At 33.9% G+C, this 18,293-nt stretch overlaps 1 protein-coding gene across 5 annotated transcripts; it reads right to left on the bottom strand.

The window, feature by feature from the left end:
- Positions 1-1,559: 1,559 nt before the first annotated feature.
- LOC125859688 (trehalose-phosphate phosphatase A-like) lies at positions 1,560-5,938 on the bottom strand. 5 transcript variants are annotated; one of them, XM_049539483.1, is made up of 13 exons: positions 4,823-5,004; positions 4,369-4,417; positions 3,798-4,287; positions 3,549-3,689; positions 3,394-3,465; positions 3,147-3,266; positions 2,994-3,050; positions 2,803-2,904; positions 2,587-2,664; positions 2,411-2,480; positions 2,236-2,306; positions 2,065-2,157; positions 1,560-1,952 (listed from the first exon to the last, which is right to left on the bottom strand). In XM_049539483.1, the coding sequence occupies exons 3-13, from the start codon at positions 4,089-4,091 to the stop codon at positions 1,905-1,907; spliced, it is 1,146 nt and encodes a 381-aa protein (XP_049395440.1). In that variant the 5' UTR covers positions 4,092-4,287; positions 4,369-4,417; positions 4,823-5,004; the 3' UTR covers positions 1,560-1,904. The 5 variants fall into 5 exon arrangements, with proteins under 5 accessions (XP_049395440.1, XP_049395441.1, XP_049395446.1 ...); XM_049539484.1 differs by lacking the exon at positions 4,823-5,004 and adding an exon at positions 5,797-5,938 and having other exon boundaries at positions 1,905-1,952; XM_049539489.1 differs by lacking the exon at positions 4,823-5,004 and adding an exon at positions 5,797-5,938 and having other exon boundaries at positions 1,905-1,952; positions 3,798-4,280.
- Positions 5,939-18,293: the final 12,355 nt, after the last annotated feature.

The following is an 18,293-nucleotide window of genomic DNA, read 5'->3' as shown; positions in this document are numbered from 1 at the left end:
TTAAAACATTTGTATTTGTATATCAAAGATCTCTCTTCTTTATACAAACACAAATTATATATTATATTTGTATAATTTGTGTTTGCATAAAGTGAGAGAGAGAAAATTTCAAAAGAGAACTGGACAGGGGAAGATTTGTATGATCATAAATGTATAGAACGGAGAAATATGTATTTGTATTTGTATATACAGTCTCTCTCGCTTTATACAAACACAAACACAAATTATACATTTGTGTTTGTATAAAGTGAGAGAGGCGAGGGAGAGATGACTGAAAAAGAGGTTAGTGGCGAGCGAGATTCCAGAGAGAGGGGAGAGAGGCGAATGACAAGAAGTTCGATGCGAACTGGAATTAAATGAAACTGTAGCTATAACATTTATTTTGAATTAATAATTTGCTATAATGCACAATTTCCCCAATGAATATTTACACCTAATTACCTAACTGATATAATATTTCAAATAAATAAATAAAAATACTTATCAATTTAGGAAAATTGGGTTCTCTTGATTTTAGGCTCATATGTTGAACTCTCTCTACCACCTAACTCTACCCTCCTTTTAACCACAAGAAGACTAAGATGTGGACATGGAGGTGATAAGGTGGCTAATCTATTTGCACATTTTCTTATACTTTATTTATGCTTTCTTAAGGATAATTTAATAGCCTTAAACTAACTTGATTTGATGAATTTCAAGTAAATGAGCTTAAAGAAGTGATCAACGAACACGATGAGCAAATTGGATGGAAAAATGATAAAGTTGGAAGCATAAAATTTGAAGAAAACTCAAGAGAAGAAAGCAGGGAGTTCAGCTTCACGAAGACCTTTCATGCACAACGGCAAGTCTCAAAATAACTTAATGGGTCGTTATATGCTATTTTTGTGTTTGTTAAGATTTTTTCATACTTTGTTTTATTATTTTTTGGAGTATTCCGTGTCTAGTTTCCTATGATGAAGATTGCTAATTTCTTGGTCGTGTGTATCGATTTATGTTTGTAGATGAGTAAGATTGGTCGTATTTTTCTACTCTTTCTTCAAAGTTGATGACTATTTATAGTTATTAACTTGACAACAAATAAAAGGTTGGTAAGCGGTTTTGAACATCTATGTATCCTTGTATATCCTGTTGTATACTAGTGTATCCATTTAGATATTACTGTATATCTCAAAAAGTTTGTGTATGATACACTGAATATACACATGTGATTTACCCTATCAAGATGATGTTCAGATCCGAGTTTAATTGGAATTTTGTCACGACCGAATTATAAGAGTCAAGTAACATGAAATGGAGGGAGTAGGTATTGAGATGGTGTCATTTTTGTTGTTGTGTTAGGCATTTATCATTTTGACAAATAGATCTCACATCTCAAACTGGTCACCTTATTATCTTCTGGAAAAAAGATTATCTTTCTGTTACAAACACCAATCCCCGATGTTACCAATTGGCCTTATGAACAATGGGATCGATCACATATGACTGTTAAAATCAATTTGGATTAATCTTAATATGGGCTATTGAAAAGATCACATGAGGAAAATTACATGCAATTTTCAAAGCAGTGTGATAGAATAGGGCAATAAATAAACTCTTGAACATAAATTACTAGATAAAGAGGTAGACTCTCCCTTGGGGAGAAGTGGCAGGCAAAGTTAAAAAACAAAATATGAAGATCGATGAGTATTACATTGGCTGGGCTAAGGGCATCCTTGATGCAGCAATTACGAAAATGAATTTACAAAGAAAAGCTCTGAGCAGAAACAGTAAATTAGAATATCCTGAATCTCGTCACTAGAAACTTTTACTAAGCACCTCTGCTCCCTAAACCATCCCCGCAACTAGTCATTCCATCTTCATATGAAAAGAATCCAACAAAATGGGGGTATTATGTGTTCCATAAGTTAACTTGACTTCTTCCATGATACCAAGCACTTGAGGAATTCCATCACCTAAAACCACAGAAATGCAATCTCTTTAAAATCTTTATAGTAGTAAGAATGTAGGTTCCCCAAGCAACTTCAATTATCTATACATACAATTGAAAAAAGACTTTCATAATACCTCAGATGGATCCCTCAGAGAGTAGAATGCATTGCTTTCTTTTGGAGCAGAAGAAACTAAGATTCCGTAACCTTTATTTCCCTCTCTCAACACCTGTTAACAAGCGCATTTGACAACTTAGTAAACATGGTTGATGATCCCACAAGGAAAAGAGGGTCTGTTAAACTTTACCTTAAATGCATCTTCATCTGTACGATCATCTCCTATGTAAATGGGAAGAACATCATCACAATTATTCAACCCTAAAAAAAGAAAAAAACCATGCACTTGTGTTAGTTTTTAACTGTTGGAACATCCTAAAACCTTCAGTAACTAGTTCCATAAAGCGGTCAAAGACATCACTCACCCAATGATTCAAGTAAGAACTCAACAGCTTTCCCTTTGTCCCAGTTAAGCACAGGCCTGACTTCTAAAACCTGAATAAGGTTGAGGAGAAGCTAGTTAGAGGAGTAAAAAATACCAAGGCAGTAACTTTCCTACTGCCCTGAAAAATGCACTGCAAAAGCAGGCTCAGATGTGTACCTTCCGGCCATGTGTCAATCGCAGACGGGGGTAGTGTTTTAACAATTCATCAACAGATTCTCCAATGGTTGACCAACTCTGTAATAATTTAAGCAAAGCACAATACAAGGGATGAGAATTTTCTGACAGGTAAAGTTGCATAATCTTTTTTTAAAAATCAGTGAGAAAAGTAAAGAGTCTTTTATTTTGACTTTAACCAAAAGTATCTATTCATACCTTCTCATCTACATTACGATAGTGTACTGAAACACAAAATTTGTTGTTCTCAACTTTTGCTCCGCTGATGTCTTTTGTGAGCTCAACAAGAGATCTAAGAACCTGTTTGAGTATATATTAAAAACACAGTTTTGTACTAAGCAATGTCACAAATAGAAATAATAATCTTATAGCACAAAACTCTTATTTACCTCCTTGATCATTGGTAAGAACTCACTAGCAGGTTGGAAAAGATTAACTTCCTTGCCCTGTGTTCACAGAAGTTGATTGTTGTCAGTAGCTCATAAGACAAGATGGCTGGATGTCCCAATTTTTTCAATAAAGATCAGATTTAGCATCATTACCTGCTTGTCAGTAGATCTAATACAACTATAGTCATTAGAAATGGCTCGAACAGGGCTCATTATATCCATGCCGTGACTACCAGCGTAGTAAAGTTCAGATAGTCCGACAAAGTCATATACCTAGACAAGAGAATATCCAACCAATAAAAGAAGAATCTTGTAAGCCTTAAACATAGTAATGATAATATTTACACATAAAAATGAAGTCTTGTTCAAACACACTAAAATGAAAAACATTGGTAAGCACCTTATCACGACTTCTCCCACTAATAATTGCTGTGGGAAAATATTTAGCCACATTCCTCACAGCAGCACGCATCTGAAAAAGAGTGACTTAGTGTAAAAAAGGAATCCTACAAGTGTCGCACAAACTTTCTCCCATTAAAAAGTTAAAATACTCACAGCACTAGACATGAAAGCTCGATCTGGATCATCTACAATTGGTGATAAAGTCCCATCATAGTCCAGAAAAAGTGCTATTCTTTTGCCTTTTGCATAATTTATGATTTGCTCAAATGATGAAAGTGCCGAGGGATACTTGAGCTGCAAAAGCATAAAAAATATTACAACACTTCTCTTATATTCTTCCGCAAGTAGGATCCAGGCAAAATATTGACTAAATTAGATTACAAAGAACATAAAGAGCATTACCATCCATATGCGGTAAGCAAGATCATTTTCATTTGATGCTAGTTCAGCAGTGGAATCCTTAGTTTTCTTTCTATGTGTAGGAGATGAAGATTTCATGGCATCCACCAACCAAGTGTTTGATCTAACATCATCTAGAATTCCAGGCTTCTTCCTTGGGATAGTAAGGAAGAGTGTGGGAGAGAAAGTTGGCCCAACCGGAGGGTATGGCATCAAAGCTGAGTGGATGCCCAATCTGGACGGAGTCAGTGGGGCAGGATCGGTGACAACAGGGGATGTATTTGATTTCAGGTCCATTGTGCCCAGTATCTTTTTATGGCAGAAAACAAGTTTTAAAACTATGCAAGCAGTTGGCAATGGTTTGAGTAACTCTGCTCTTAAATGGTTTCACACACTTCTAACCAACCCTTTTGTCAATGAAAAACCACTTCTTCAAAGTAACCTTATCACTGCAGCCAGGCGTACGGTCCATCAAGCAAAAGAGCCCTGGAAACTGACAATCACCAGACAATGAGTGAGTTACGGAAAGAATTCAATATCAAATTCATAATTAACAATCCAATGTAAATCTTACTTGCACATCTTCCCACTTCTTAGCCTCACTTTTCTAGTCAGTCAATAAACTGCAAAATATGGATCAGAAGGATATATGTTAAGAAGCTGTATGTCTCAATATCACAGAGATGTAATAAACAGATGAAAGGTTAAAGTGATGCAGCATCTAGAATGCAACAGAACGTCTAGAAAGTTTGTAACATCAAGCAATTTGCATAATAAGATTAAGCACAACCAGGAAAAGGGAAAAGGTCGCACCCAAAAAAGAAAAGCAAAGTAGAACAAAACTTGAAAGAATTCTATTTTAAAGAATCTCAATCAATACCATACACATAAAAGACAAATCAAGGCTTCTGTAGATTCCATATAGCATACAATTGGAACACTGCATGACTTGCTGTGAACCTATTAAAGGGCCTAACTACTAACAAACAATTATTAACATTAATGAAACAGATGCATTCTCGAATTACCTTTGAATGAATAAAACAACAGGTTATATGAGAGGTCTCATAAATAAATTAAACTACTGCTTCAAATACTAATATTTGGTAAGAAAATTTGACAATTGGCAGTAGTTAGCTATTAACCTCCTCCCCATAGCCCACAAACTGAGAGGAAAAAAACAGTAGATGCAACCACATATTATGGTCCTACAGAGAAGCATGGGGAGGCATTAATTATGGACCCCTCCCATTAAATTCTAGTAATAGAACAAAACCATGACATTGAAGATAAACCAAGAATCATGCTAAATACATATTTCTCCATATTATAGTTGCTTTCATACACCAACTTGGTGACCACCACCAAGAAATAGAAATATTTGGACATAACGATTGCCTATCGAACCTTTTATTTTCAAGAACAATGTTTTATCTTCAAAGATAAAAAATATATATCCATCAACAGTTGGATACAAAGATATAATGGCTATATCTGTGAGAAAAAGATCAACAAATGTATCGACTTAATATTATTACAGCAACAATTAATCAAGGTTTGAAAATGATTTTCAAAAAATTGACAGATGAACAGGAAATAACAAAAATAGTAGACTTATGGTAACAATATCTGAAGAGAAAAAAAAAACGGAAATAACCGAACTTATCAATCACTTGAAACAGCACCACAGATTTTACAATATAATATCTAACATTTCTATTCAAAACAAAAAAAATAAAAAATCATGATATACTTGCGCGAAACAACCAAAATATAAAAAATAACTTTTGCAAAAAACAGAGGACACAATACTCAAAAAAAAAAAATTAATTATCAAAACATAATTTCTAATAACCGGATTAGGGATGAACAATTGAATGCACCTGATTTACAAGAGGAAACGTGTAAATGCAAGGACGCCTAAAATGTTGTCATATAAAAGCATTATTAACAGAGCCAACAAGCTCGAAGAACAAGACGATAGGAGATGACGTCAGCTTACCTCCGGCAACAACGAAACCCTAGAAGAAGAAGAAGAAAATCACGGAGAACGAGAAACTGGAAATGTGGGTAAAAAAATAGAAGAAAATTTTCGAGGGGAAAAAGGAGAAAGAAGAAAAGTTATGGGAGGAAGGGTTGTATATATAATGAGAGACGTGGTGGAGAAGGCAAAGAGAAGGGAAGTTCCCCGTTTGTAGTTGAATTCCAACGAAATCAGAAAACCCAAGTTTTGAAAGCGCGGTTTGACCACGCTTTTCATTTCCCCATGGCGTGCGTGACAGTTGAAAACACACCAACCACCAAAAATTTTAAATGCCAATTTACTTTTTCAACATCTTCCATACTTTAACTTGCTCCTCCCTCCTTTATTAATGTTTTAAAAAAAAACAAAAACCAGTGTCACTATTTGGTACTCCATGCATTGATGTTAATGCAAGCATTACTAAAATATTTTATTTAACATTATTCTTTACACTCTATCAAATGATTTCTAAAATTTTAATCAATTCAAACATATATTTGACTCAGGTAGTTCAGATATAAATGAAAAAGTTAAAAAGGATGTTAAATAGGTTTATAGTTATTTTTTATAACAGATGATTGTAATTTATTTTTTGTGATTTATGAAATTTATGCTTCAAATTTAAAATTTATATGGAACAGATTTGTATATTGAAATTCAAAAAATAAAATAATTTTTTGGCAAAACATGTCTAGACATACGTTGGGTGAAACATAAAACGATTTGAATATGCACTTTGTATGCAAATTTTCAACTTCAATTTATGCAGTACATATGTCTAAATTGTTCCTAAATACAGATAAATTTGATGGAAAAATATTTATTATAAAATGGACTTTAAGTTAAATGGTGACCTCAAAAATGAATCTTTGTGCATTTCGCCCTTTATTAAGTGATGTTTGGATTTAGTTACCCCTATAAATTAATTCGAAACAAAAAATGCAGAATATTTTGGGGAAATTTTTGTGTTTGGATTATCAATAAAAAATAATCATGATGTTTTTATAAAGATACGATGAGATTCCTACAAAATAATTCAATCTCAAAAGTTCCTATGATAATCTGAACTTTTTTTTGAGCTTTTTATAATTTTAAGAACTTATTTAACATAAGTTAGAAAGAAATGGAAAATGATTCACTTAACACATTGTCTTTTACTAAAACACCAATCTTAATTGTTGTTATTAGTCACTATTAGCATGATTTTGACGATTTAATAATAAGTTTAAAATATGGGTTGAAATTGATGCATGGAACATCAAACTTTCCCCTCTTAGACATAAGTTAGAAAGAAATGAAATTGCTTGCCCACCCGATTTAACAATAACTCAGGCTCCACTAACATTTTTCCTGCCATCACTTGAATTGACCAGTAGGGGGTCGTTTAATAGCGGATTAAAATTATGCACGTATTAATTATTTCTATAGGTATTAATTGCATATGATTTAATTTTTCATATTCAAATTTTTATTCTGTTTAAATTAATAATATATAAATTTTCCATATATTAGAGTTTTAAATTAGGGAAAATTGTATATAATAGCAAATTATTAATTAAATTAAATGCTATAAATATACTTTGATTTAATTGTACCCTATAGCAAACTATTGCTATTTTCACCACTCTCCCTGGTGGAATCTCCCTCGCCACTCTCGTTTGGTGACAGTCTCGCTCGCCCTCTCTTGCTTTTATACAAACACAAATGTATAAAATGTGTTTGTGTTTGTATAAAGCGAGAGAAAATTGTATATATACATACCTTTTCGTTCCCCTCTCTCCCCTCTCCCAGATCTCGCTCGCTACTCTCCCAAATCTCGCTCGCTACTCTCCCAAATCTAGCTCGCCACTCTCCCAAATCTCGCTCGCCACCATCGCCTCTCTCACTTATACAAACAGAAACTAAATGTATAAATTGTGCTTCTGTTTGTATAAAACGAGAGAAAATTGTATATACATATGCAAATACATATATCTTCGTCTTATACACTTATAATTATACAATATAAATATTTTCCTGCCCAGTTTTCTTTTGCCTTTCTCTCTTTCTCGTTTTATACATACACAGATTATACAATTGATCTTTTGTATACAACTACTTTCTTTTGTATATGTATAGCAAATTATACAACTGTCTTTTTTGTATATGTATAGTGAATTATACAACTGTTTTTTTGTATATGTATAGCGAATTATATATATATATATATATGTTTGCTATGGAGCGCAATTATGTAAATTTTATTATAACATATAAATATAAATTTTGTGTTTGTTATATATGAAAGTTGATATTTAAATTACAAGCTAAGCAGGGCCCCGAAAATGTTGAGAAGGAAAAAAAAGAGGCAATGACACGTGGAAAAGAGACTTTAATGTTGAAGAAGGTGAAGGACACCTGTGATTGTGTCAGGATGACGTGGCCACGTTAATTGTGGGTCCCAATGACTTAGTGTGGTCATTTTCATGCCAGCTGGGCGGTTAAAAAACTGGTGGCACAAAATGTTCAAATAGGAAGGACCCATTCTATTTTACCCGACCCATCATGCCAAAATACTACTTACATACATTTGAGAATGTTTTTTTGATAAAATTAGGACTACTTTTAAGTTTTAACATCTTACCTTCATTGTTTTCTAGCATACACTGGGTGGGAATGGGACCATAAAATTGAAATACAAAGGAAACTCTCACCAACATCATTAAAAGAGAGGATTATGTTAAAGAATAGTACACTATAATTTATATTTAATTTTTTTTATTGAATTAGAGTTTAATTAATTAATATTTTTTTGAAATAGCTTTATGATATTGTATTATACTTTTACTATGAATTTCTGCTTATTTGATAAGATTTTATATGAAAATTGAGATTTTATTTTATAGTTTTCAAAACATATTGAGTGGGGGGGGGGGGGGGGNGGGGAGATTATATTTATGAGCAAAATATACCGTTTCTAAATTGCATGCTAATTTTTTTTTTCAATTTCATCTCACTTGGCCAAACGTCAACTAAATACTGGTCAATAATAAGAAAAAGTATATGGACCGACTCATAAAAAGTGGCATATAAATTAAAATAGAGAAAATAATATTTTTTATCAAATATTAAACACAAAAAATAAATAAATAAAAAACTCACTTATTTATAATAAAAAAATATTTTTCATACCAAATACATCCTACCTCGCTTTAAAAATAACTTTGATCAATAAAATATGACATGTCATTTTATTTAATTTACATAACTTTTCTTTTTCCAGTCCACATGGCTATAAACCACAATTTGGCCAGATCCGATCTTTTTATTTTCAGTCTTATAATCGTTTTGATAAAAGCATAGTTTAATGAGGGATAATCAATTTTTTTTTATTTTTCATTCCGTATGAATGTTCACATTGAAGTTCTTAAATTTCTAATTAAAAATAAAACAGTTGGCGACACAAACTTAATTACAGTTGTATAAAAAAATAAATTCAACTTGAATGTTAATACAAGTTGGATTAGTGGATAGTACTCACTTTTGTTGTGCCTTGTGCTGATCTGATTACATGAATCTTTGATTGATTGCTGGTGCTATTTGTGGGTCCCATCCCAGCTGGCAATGAGTCGTAAATAGAAACCTATAGGTCAAACAGAAGGATAATAAATAGCGACAAAGCGTTTCATCTCGGATCAAGTTATATTAAAATTATTATTCTAAAAATTAATTTTTTTTAATTAATTTATTTAATAAAATAATATTAATTTGATAAGATAAAGTGAAATATATTAAAGTTAAGTTTGGAATCATATTTACACGTTGTTAGTTGAAAATATGAATTTATCATGAAATTAGTTTTATCTTTAATCAAACAAAATATAAATTTAATCTTTAGATATCTCATGAAATAAAATTTCTGAAAATCGTTGGGTATGAGAGATAAGAATAATAATTAATTCAAAAATAAAATTTAAAATTACTTTTATTTTATGCTTGATTTAAGAAATTAGCTACTCTTGAAATTATTTTATCTTACTACCTATACTAAAATAATAAAATTACTATCGCATATAAAAGATAAAAATAAAAAATCTAATGATTTATCGATGAGATAGGAAATATATTAAAAGAAAGAAAAGGGTTAAGAAGTGAGATTTTGTATGCAAGTACATGTGGGGTCTCACTAAAGATCCTTTCATGTTTGGTTCTTTTCGGAACAGACGACGCATCTTTTTTTGGTCATTTTCCGCCGAAACTATTCTTTTAGCAATTCAATTAAAATTTATGAAAAAACATAACTCATTTTTTATTTTTTTGCAACTAGTTCTTATATTTGTAAAATTACTTTTTTAAATTATATTATTATAGTATATAATCTAAATTCATGTGTAAATCAAAAGGAGTGATAGATAGTATTACGATTGTGCCAATGCAACTTGTGTTGCAGCCAAAAGAAGCAGGTGGTGGTGGTGGGGGACTAATATTCTATTAATTATTAGATGATACCATGATTGGATGATGACGCGAATTGCAGTTTAATTAATGGGTAGAAAAACTCGTTGTTATTCATTGGATATTCACTGGATAAATTAGTTCATAATAAATAGATATAAATTGCATTAGATAAATTCTACGTGATCAACTGGCAAAGAGACCAAATAGCACCACTTTTTGGAACATCACACTAATCGTACCAAACTCAGCCGACTAAGAAAGATTAGGTGGAACTATATCCTTGATCCTACCTTATAGAATATTCTTAAACTCAGTCGCCATTCTAATTAACGCTTGTTTAACTTAGATCCCTTTTTATAATTTCTCTCCTGAAAATTACATAAAAATGGGTACCATCATTGTTTAAATTGCATAATATTATCCCACCAATTGGAAGAAATCAAGTTTGGAACGACATGTATCACATGCAATGCTATTCATTTGACAAACGTTACAGAGAAAAAAACTGTATTGGCTATATCAAATGTAACAACTATATTCTAGAAGAAAGTTTTGAAAAATTTGGAATATGGATCTAAAATGCTTATGAAACTTGAACTGAAGATACTTTGGACAAAAAGAAAATAAAATGTTGGAGAAAAGTCAGAGTCCAAATGTAGGTAATGCATGCGTGTCGCCTACTTGGATGCGTACAAAGCTGAGTCTACTCTGAGGCATCACAACTCACAAACCTTTCTTGTGTTTGAACAAATCCAATCTTTGATGGTAGAAATTAAAGAAACTTGAATAGTCAAATTAATATTCCACTAAATTAAAAAAAAACAAAAGAACACGTCTGACTGAGTTATAGGTTCAATGAGGTAAAATTGTCAAATAGTCACTTTTCAGTTTATGTACTTGTGAAATAATTATTACCAGGGGTAGATCTATATACAAGTTTGTGGCTACCACGATATTTGGATGTTTCAATTGAAATTCTAAATATATATATTTAAGAATTAGTATAAATAGAAAGTATGACACCTAAATATAGTGGCAATGACAAAGATTCATGTTTTGCTCTTCGGGGTCGCAAGTTTGAAAATGTTCTTCAACATTCTTTTGACAAATATTTAAACGAGACTTTATTATTGTTTTAAAAACAACTACTATCATTTAGTAAAATTTGAATTCAAGACCTTTTGTGACTAGACATGCTCAAATCAAGAAGTCAAGACTCTCCCTATATATGGACTAAAGCGATATAAATTATTTATGCCCTTTGTTGTAAATATTGAAACCACACTATTGTTTAAAGGGCGTGACACCAAGAACTTCAAAATTCTAGATTCACCTCTAGCTATAATCCCAAAATTTAACTTGTGGAATTGAAATGTAACAATGACTATTATTTATATATAGTAATAGAAAGTGTTCATTGGATGTTATTTCATCTTTTTAACATGTTATCAAATGTAATGAAGAGATAAGTGTCTAATAGACACTATTTCATCTTTTTAATATGTTATTAGAGTCTGATTCATCTCAATTCTTACTTTTCATTTTATTAGGCCCCATATGTTTGTATGATGAAAGGAGTGATTGGGGAAGGTGGACAAAAAATTCTTAATCTAGGGAAGGTCGAATCGAAGGAAGTGAGGGTGGACCAAACATAATTTAGGTATCAAGAAAGAGGCAGTGTGCACACAGTATGAACGTAAAGGAAATAAATGTGACAGGGATCCAAATTATCATTCAACTACAGGTTATTATTATTGTCACTCTCCTAACTGGTGGGGATTCATTATTTTTATGAGTTGTCCAATTCTGTCACTGCCATGGGACAACGACGTAGATGAAACGGGAAAGGGTTAGTACTATGAGAAATAGCTTAAATATAATTCTCGTTATATTTTTTTATTTAAATATATTTCTTTTATTATACATTTGGTTTAAATATATCAGTATTGTGAGAAATAAGTACTAATTAAAGAAAAAGCTCTTATACACTTGAATTGTTACATATTGAATTGTATTGTATTGTTTTAATAAATATATTTGGATATATTACATTGTTCGCCATCATCATATATGTCACACATCAATAATTTAAATGATAAACCTATGAGAAAAATAGAATACGATATGTTAGGAAAAGACAAAATGAGAAAAAATATATTAAAATAGTGATGCGACACACCAAATAAGTCGTTGCAAGATTTTTTGTTGTCACCTAACAATGAATTAATTGTACTATATGATACAATAAAATTTAAGCATCAATCAAAGCACATATTTTATTTAAATTAACAATACAATACATTACAACATGTAACAACCATCCAAACAAGGAACTAATTACAATAACAATTTAACATACTTATCGATATCACTGTCTATGAAAAATTATAATGATATTTACTAGAATATCTTTCGTACTATATTTACATCCATTGATTTTTTTAATAAAAACAAAAGATCGTACTATTATACGTGCAATACTGATAAAGACTTATGTTCCTAGTTGTTTTGATGATCTTCTCACAAGTGCAGGGACCTGGTCCTCTGCAGAGTATGAATACTCGTCCAGTGTCAAAGTGCTGAACAGCTGTAAAGCTGTCCGCGTCAGAAAGTTGGTGAAGCTGCAGAGTACTTCACCAATCAGAAGCGACGAGGTTGTTTGTACGTTGGATAATGATTCCTCATGGTATATATCAAACAACAAACAACATCATTCATTCATTCATTCAAAGAGAAATACTTTCAAGCTTCAAAACAGCAAGGGACCTGATAGAAGTGCTTCTATTTGCTTTCAGTACCCATTTGTCTGCTTGTAATAGTGCTTATATTGTAAGATTCGTTTCACTTGTGAAATAAACGTTTTAAACTTGTGTGAATCATTGTAAGAACTTGGTTAAGGGTAACAGAGTTTCTTACTCTAAAGTCTATACTAATCGGTTAAAATTAGTATAGTGGGCAGTGTTGTATCTGCTCTGGCTCAGCTAAGTAATAGGAGATATTGCTTAGATTTGGGATTAGTAGGCTAATCTCAGTTTGTAAACTAGCTTTTACTTTTGCTTAAGAAGATTAGTGAAAGCAGTTTGAAAAGTCCTAGTAGGCCAGGTCGTGGTTTTACTCCCTTGAGCAATGAGGTTTCTACGTAAAGTTGATTGTCATTCTTTACTTCCAGCATTTGTTCTTTACTATTTATTTGAGTGTGTTAAGGACCTGGTCCCATTTACATAGGTGGACGCATAGAGCTTGACTTTTCTGTTTGGTTAACACCAAGAAAAGAAAAGATTCTGAAGGAATTACTGCTTCACCCAATATGGAGGAAGGACAATCTTCTACCAGGCCACCTCGTTTCAATGGCCAATACTATGGATGATGGAAGAATCGAATGCATGATTACATCAGCGCTGAGGACTCTGAGTTGTGGGATATTATCCTTAATGGACCATACATTCCTATAAAGGAGGTGAAGGATGGAGAGCTTACCACCACCGTTGTCAAAACCAGAAAAGACTACAATGAGGCAGACAGGAAAATGATTGAAAATAACTATAAGGCAAAGAAGATTCTGGTATGTGGAATTGGAGCATATGAATACAACATAATATTTGTCTATGAGACTGCAAAAGAAATTTGGGACTGTCTTTAAACAGCCTATAAAGGAACCCAGCGAGTGAAAGAGTCCAAGGTTGATATGCTCACCACTCAGTACGAAAATTTCAGCATGAAGGAAGGGGAAACCATCTTTGAAATGAACTCACGATTCACCTCTATCACCAACGAGCTGAGAGGCCTGGGTGAGCCTATTCCTGTGAGCAAGCAAATTCGCAAGATCCTTAAAGTGCTTCCTAAATCTTGGGAAAGCAAAGTGGATGCCATAACAGAAGCCAAAGATCTAACGACTCTTTCCATGGATGAACTAATTGGGAGTCTTCAGACCTACGAGATGAACAAGAAGCAGGGGATGGCTTTAAAGGAAAGAAAGAAAGAGAAATCCATTGCTTTGAAAACATCTTAAAGTAAGGTGACTACGGAGGAAGATGAGATGACGTATGTTACTAGAAGATTTCAAAAGATCATAAAGAAACATGGGGGTTTCCAAAAGAAAGCCTTTACCAGTAGAACTGCTACTGCCAATGATATGTGCCATAAATGAGGGAAGCCTGGTCACTTTATGAGGGACTGCCCCAGTCAAAGGCAAGAAACTCATGACTTCAAACCTCACAAGAGGGACCTGGTCCCAGACAATGTTCGAAGAAAGGCTCATGCGAATCAGTTGGTAAGAAAAGCCTTTGCTGCATTGGGAGATAATTCAAGTGAGTCAGAAGAAGATGCAGAAAGCCATGAGGATGTATCAATGATGGCCATTGATGATGATGAAAATGTTTTCAACTCCATTTTCTCCATGATGGCTAAGTCAGATGACGAAGAAGATCCAGATGAGGTAACCCTCTTTGATCTTAAAGATGATTTAGAAAACTCTCCTGAGGAAACTTGTTGCCCTACTTATTGATTCCGTTGATGAACGAACCACTGAAAACTTAATGTTAAATGAAAAATTGAGTTTGTTTGAGGATGAGAATTCAGCTCTCATGTCTCAAGTTTCTGAAATGAGCTTAAGGATATGTCCTCTAGAAACTAGCAATATAGTTTCTAAGGGGGATCCTGGTACTTCAAAGAGTGGAAAGAGAAAGCTTAGCATCTTTGATGAAGATTTAGAAGAAAAACTTAAAATTTCAGAATCTAAGCTAGTTGCTTCTCTTGAAACTAATTCCCAACTGAGAAAGGATCTAAGTAGGATCAAGGAGGAGCTAAGACACTCTCTAACGTGGATTGATTCCTCTAAGATACTCTCTAACCTGTCTAATCAAAGTTTCAATGGAAAGAAATGGTTGGGATGCAGACCAATAAAACCTCCCTATAATCCTCATAGCAAATATGTGTCTATATCTGACAATCTGTTATGTACTCACTGTGGTCGTAATGGTTATCTAAAAGATAAGTGTGAAAGTTAGAGAAGAACAAAACAAAAACATGAGAAATTTGTCAGATCAGAAAACAATGATAAAAGGGAACACAAGGGACCTGGTCCCTGTTATCGTTTCAATAAGAACACCTTGCCCTCCTAGACAGGAAGGTTTCTTATTAAGCCTTTTGATAGCTATTAGGAACTCCGTTTGAAGTGAGTTCCTAAATCTAGCAAGTGATTATTATGCAGAAGAGATGAATGAGTCAGTGCTGGTACATGAACAATGGATGCTCAAGGCATATGACTGGAGACACTTCAAACTTCCTTTGTTTGAAAGCATACTAAGGTGGTGGTGTGTCATTTGGTGGCGGAAAGAAGGGCTCTATCCTTGGTATTGGCAAGATAGAGATCTATTGATAATTCAATAAACAATATACACTATGTGGACGGTCTAAAATACAATCTTCTGAGTATTTCACAAATCTGTGATAAAGGAAATGAAGTCAAGTTCATGGCTGATAAATGTTTGGTTACAGGTCGCATTACCAAAAGGGTTGTTGTGACTGCTACTAAAGTTAAAAATATGAATGTTGCAGATCTGGATTCCATTGAGGGAGATGATCTGTCTTGTTTAAGTGCTCAAACCGATGATGCAAATCTGTGGCATCAACGACTGGGTCATGTGAGCACTTCATTACTGAACAAACTTGTTACAGGGGACTTGGTCCGTGGATTACCAACACTAAAGTTTTCAAATGTCAAAGTCTGCGAGGCATGTGCTAAAGGGAAACAGACTAAGTCATCATTCAAGGCCAAAAAGAGACTCAGTACAACGAGACCTCTAGAGCTGCTCCACATGGACTTATGTGGACCTATCAGAATCCAAAGTAGAGGAGGTAAGAAATCTATTCTTGTCATTGTTAATGATTTTTCCAGGTTCACTTGGAACATGTTTTTGCGAACAAAAGATGAGACAGCTGGACAACTGATCACATTTGCCAAAGCCATCCAATTGAAGCTAAATGACAAGATAGCCAGTATCAAATCTGATCATGGAACGGAGTTTGAAAACTATCTGCTTGAAGGGTTCTGCACTGAAAATGGAATCAATCACAACTTCTCAGCATCAAGAACTCCTCAACAAAATGGAGTGGTTGAAAGAAAGAATAGAACTCTAGTGGAGATTACTAGAACTATGCTGATCAATTTAGGACTTGCAATGAATTTTTGGGTTGAAGCAGTTAATACAACCTGCTATGTGACAAACAGGTGTCTTATCAGATCTATCATCAAGAAAACTCCTTATGAGCTATTAAATAACAAAAAACCTTCAATTGCTCATCTTAGACCATTTGGGTACAAATGCTTTGTGTTGAATAACGGAAAGGATGATCTAGGCAAGTTCGATGCCAGAAGTGATGAAGGGTATTTGTGTTGGGTATTCATCTACAAGCAAGACGTACATGGTGTTTAACAAACGAACTCTTTGTGTAGAAGAAAGCATGCACGTTAAGTTTGATGAATTGGGTACAAGAAATGAGAACAATGAAGACTATGAGATTGAGGAACTGATGAACAAGCAACAGGATGATCAGGGTACAAAAGATAAAGATGCAGAACACTCAGGAGGACCTGGTCTCTCAGGTTCATCACAGGAAACAAAGTTTCAAAATCTTGAAAAAGGTGAAGGTGATTCTGATGCTACAGAGAAGAAAAGATTACTATAAAGTCCGAATGAAAGCATCAATCCTCACATTCAGTGGACAATCTCATCTCTCCACTTGACTCTGGAATTTAAACTAGATCTAAATCAAGAAATCTAGTTGCTCACTCAGCATTCATATCATCCATTGAACCAAAGAACATTAAAGAAGCATTGAATGATGTAGACTGGGTAACTTCAATACATGAGGAACTTCATCAGTTTGAAAGAAGCAAAGTGTGGCACTTGGTCCCCCGACCAATTGATAGAACTATTATTGGGACTAGATGGGTCTTCAAAAACAAACTTGATGACCATGACACCATTATTAGAAATAAATTAAGGCTTGTGGTACAAGGTTACAACCAAGAAGAAGGGATTGATTATGATGAGACCTTTGCCCCTGTAGCTAGAATGGAAGCCATCAGAATCTTAATAGCATTTGCAGCTCACATGGAGTTCAAGTTGTTTCAAATGGATGTTAAGAGTTCTTTCTTAAATGGAAATCTGAAGGAGGAAGTATATGTCAAACAACCCCAGGCTTTGAAGATGCAGACCTGCCCAATCATGTGTTGAAACATGACAAAGCTTTGTATGGGCTAAAATAAGCTCCCAGAGCTTGGTATGAACGCCTAGCCAATGGGTTCAAGAGAGGTAAAATTGATAACACCTTGTTCCTGAAATCTAGAGGTAAAAAATTGTTGATTGTGTAGGTGTACGTTGATGATATCGTATTTGGAGCTACTTCAGACCCACTGTGCAAAGATTTTGTTATCTTGATGAGTAGTGAGTTCGAAATGAGCATGATGGGTAAACTCACTTTCTTCCTAGGCTTGCAGATTAAACAAACCTATCAAGGGACTTCAATATGCCATGAGAAGTATATCAAGGAGCTGCTCAGGAAATTTAACCTTCTTGAGGCAAGGTGTTGGACACTCCTATGAGCACAAGTGTGAAGCTTGATAAAGATGAAAATGGCGTGGAGGTAAATTAGACCATGTATAGGGGAATTATTGGGTCACTCATGTACCTCACTGCAAGTAGGCCAGACATAGTGTTCAGTGTAGGGATGTGTGCAAGCTTTCAAGCAACACCAAATGAGTCTCACCTGAAGGCAGCCAAACGCATCTTGAGATACCTGAAGGGAACTAAGGACCTGGTCCTCTTCTATCCTACTGGTGACTCTTTTGATCTTATAGGTTATGTTGATGCTGATTATGCAGGTTTTCTGGTTGATCGAAAAAGCACATCAGTCATGGCACACTTCCTGGGATCAACCTTGATTTCATGGGGAACAAAAAAGCAGAATTCCGTGGCATTGTCTACTGTAGAGGCAGAGTATGTGGCTGTTGCATCATGTTGTGCACAACTATTATG

The sequence above is a fragment of the Solanum stenotomum genome, chromosome 3 (genome assembly GCF_019186545.1).
Source record: "Solanum stenotomum isolate F172 chromosome 3, ASM1918654v1, whole genome shotgun sequence".
Lineage (NCBI taxonomy): Eukaryota > Viridiplantae > Streptophyta > Magnoliopsida > Solanales > Solanaceae > Solanum > Solanum stenotomum.
This window is presented reverse-complemented; position numbering and strand designations above follow the sequence as displayed.

Bases quoted from the DNA above. Each gene is read 5' to 3' on its own strand.
- LOC125859688 (XM_049539484.1), bottom strand. From the start codon at position 4,091: ATGGACCTGAAATCAAATACATCCCCTGTTGTCACCGATCCTGCCCCA. The intron at 3,690-3,797 runs GTAATGCTCTTT...ATGCTTTTGCAG, and splicing joins TTGCTTACCGCATATGGATG to CTCAAGTATCCCTCGGCACT. The intron at 2,905-2,993 runs GTAAATAAGAGT...ATACTCAAACAG, and splicing joins TCTTACCAATGATCAAGGAG to GTTCTTAGATCTCTTGTTGA.